This window comes from Mandrillus leucophaeus, unplaced genomic scaffold (genome assembly GCF_000951045.1).
Source record: "Mandrillus leucophaeus isolate KB7577 unplaced genomic scaffold, Mleu.le_1.0 Scaffold820, whole genome shotgun sequence".
Taxonomy (NCBI): Eukaryota; Metazoa; Chordata; class Mammalia; order Primates; family Cercopithecidae; genus Mandrillus; species Mandrillus leucophaeus.
Window position 1 is genome coordinate 611453 of NW_012108920.1, and position 2799 is coordinate 614251.

The window sequence follows — 2799 nt, forward strand, 5'->3', positions numbered from 1 at the left end:
TTTTTTTGAGATGGAGTTCTACTCTTGTTGCCCAGGCTGGAGTGCAGTGGCACGATCTCAGCTCACTGCAACCTCTGCCTCCCGGGTTCAAGTGATTTTCCTGCCTCAGCCTCCCATATAGCTGGGATTACAGGTGCACACCATCACGCCTGGCGAATTTTTGTATTTTTAGTAGAAACAGGGTTTCACTATGTTTGCCAGGCTGATCATGAACTCCTGATGTCAGGTGATCCACCCACCTCAGCCTCCCAAAGTGCTGGGATGACAGGTGTGAGCCACTGCACCCGACCTTTGTTGTTGTTGTTGTTGTTGTTGAGATATGGTCTCACTTTGTTGTCCAAGGTAGAGTACAGTGGTACAATCATGGCCACATCACCATGCCTGGCTAATTTTTTTTTTTTTCATTTTTTGTAGAGACGGAGTCTTGCTATGTTGCCCAGGCTGGTCTCAAGTTCCTGGGCTCATGCGATCCTCCTGACTTGGCCTCCTAACATGCTAGTATTACAGGTGTGAGCTATTGAGCCCCACTCATCCTCCAACTTTTACCCCACAATCTATTCTGCCTCCTTTGAGCAGTATCCCTGGATAGACAGCGGCTTCCCCTCAGGTACCTGGGGAATTTGGGGGCCTCCTCTCCACTGAAGACCAGACTGGAAAAGAGAGACTCCACCTCACATTCTAGAGCGCCATCCCCACAAATGAACAAATGAGTGAATGGGATGCCTGTTGAAAAGGCAGGGTATAGACAGCCTGGGGTCAATTTTAGCTTCACCACCTCCCAGCTGTGTGACCTCAGCTGATTTGCATGACCTCTCTGAGCCTCAGCATCCCCACCCTGTAAAATGGGAATCCACATAGCATCCCCTATCACAAAGGAGCAGGGAGGGGTGTGAGGGGCTCGTGGGTGAAAAGCACAGAGCACAGCCTGGGCCCCAGTGAGCCCTGGTCCGTGAGGGCTGGTAGCATAATAATTATTCTCTCCGTGTGCTGCACAGGGTGGCCCCGGAGGCCTTAGCAGAAATAACAGAAGCTCCCAGCTGGTGATGATGGTCCTGACCACTCATTGGGGAGGGTGCTATGGGGCCAGGAAGGGATGGGGGTGCTAGAACTGCCCCTGGACCCTGATGGGGCCAGGATCCTACGGGCAAGACCCTTCCTGGTGGCTCAGCCGACTCTGCACCCACGCCCCAAGCCTGCAGGATGGCTTACCCTTCTGGGACTGCCCCGAGCTGTTGAACATGCCGGCAAAGGCCAGCCTGGGGGCCACCTCACAGGCGTTGATGACCTCAGCTTTTCCTAGGAGAAGCAAGTAGGCAGACTGACCCACCCAAACCCTTCATGCCCTGTGAGCCCAGGGGCCACTCAACTGTGCCTCGGCCCAACCCACACCCCCTGCCCCTCTCCCTCGCCTCTCCTGAGGCACTCACACGTGGTGCTGTTGTAGATGGTGAGGAACGGGCCACCCCCGATGCCCATGCTGTGGGTGTTCATGAGCCCCACATACAACAGGGCTGCAATGGCTGCATCCACCGCAGAGCCACCGTCCCGCAGTGCGTCCCCGCCATGTGGCACATAAAAGGGTGAGAACCCACAGGCTTCCATCCTGGCCCACCTGCTCAAAGGAGGATGGAAGAGAAGTCCATTCGAGTTTTGGAGTTTTTGTTTTTCTCTTTTTCTTTTTTTCTGAGACACAGTCTCACTCTGTCGCCCAGGCGGGAGTTTAGTGGTGTGATCTCAGATCACTGCAGGCTCAACCTCCTGGGCTCAACTGACTCTCCCACCTCAGCCTCCCAAGTAGCTGGGACTACGGGCCCATGCCACCACCCCCGGCTAATTTTTGTTTGTTTGTTTGTTTGTTTTGCTGTTTGTAGAGATGGGATTTCACCATGTTGCCCAGGCTGGTTGACAACTCCTGGGCTCAAGTGATCTGCCCACCCTGGCCTCCCAAAGTGCTGGTACTACAGGTTTGAGCCACTGCATCCGGCCTTTGTTTTATGAGACAAGGTCTCACTTTGTCACCCAGGATGAAGCACAGTGGCACGGTCACGGCTCAATGCAGCCCTGACCTCCTGGGCTCAAGCAATCCTCCCACTTCAGCCTCCTGAGTAGCTGGGACTACAGGTCTGAACCACCACGACTGGCAATTTCCTGTCTTTCTTGTAGAGACAGGGTCTCCCTATGTTGCCCGGGCTGGTCTCAAACTCATGGGCTCAAGTAATACTCCCGTCTCAACCTCCTGAAGTGCTGGGATTACAGTTTTCTCTTTTCCTTTTCTTTCTTTCTTTTTTTTCCTAGACGGAGTTTCACTCAGTTGCCCAGGCTGGAGTGCAAGTGGCATGATCTCAGCTCACTGCAACCTCTGCCTGCTGGGTTCCAGTGATTCTCCTGCCTCAAACTCCCAAGTAGCTGGGATTACAGGTGCATTCCACCACGCACGGCTAATTTTTTGTATTTTCAGTAGAGATGGGGTTTTACCATGTTGGCCAGGCTGGTCTCAAACTCCTGATCTCGGGTGATCCACCTGCCTCAGCCTCTCAAAGTGCTGGGATTACAGGTGTGAGCCACTGTGCCCTGCCAGTTCCTTCTTTATCAAGCAAACAAACGTATGTAACTTTTATAATTGGGACACAAAGGGAAATTGCTATATTTTATTAATAATTTTTTTCTTTTTTTTTTTTTTCTGGCTGGGGATGGCGGCTTGCACCAGTAATCTCAGCATTTTGGGAGGCCAAGATGGAGGATTACTTGAGGCCAAGGGGTTCAAGACCAGCCTGGGCAATACAGTGAGACCTCATCTCT

At 52.7% G+C, this 2799-nt stretch overlaps 1 protein-coding gene across 1 annotated transcript in view; it reads right to left on the reverse strand.

Annotated features, from left to right (window-relative positions):
* Positions 1 to 2799, reverse strand: part of LOC105530437 (gamma-glutamyltranspeptidase 1-like) — a 10364-nt gene that overhangs the window by 6506 nt on the left and 1059 nt on the right. Inside the window, exons 2-3 of the mRNA XM_011967997.1 lie at positions 1428 to 1612; positions 1210 to 1267 (exon numbers count right to left, since the gene is read on the reverse strand). Coding sequence (XP_011823387.1) covers positions 1210 to 1267; positions 1428 to 1612 — 243 coding nt within the window. The remainder of the gene's footprint in view (positions 1 to 1209; positions 1268 to 1427; positions 1613 to 2799) is intronic.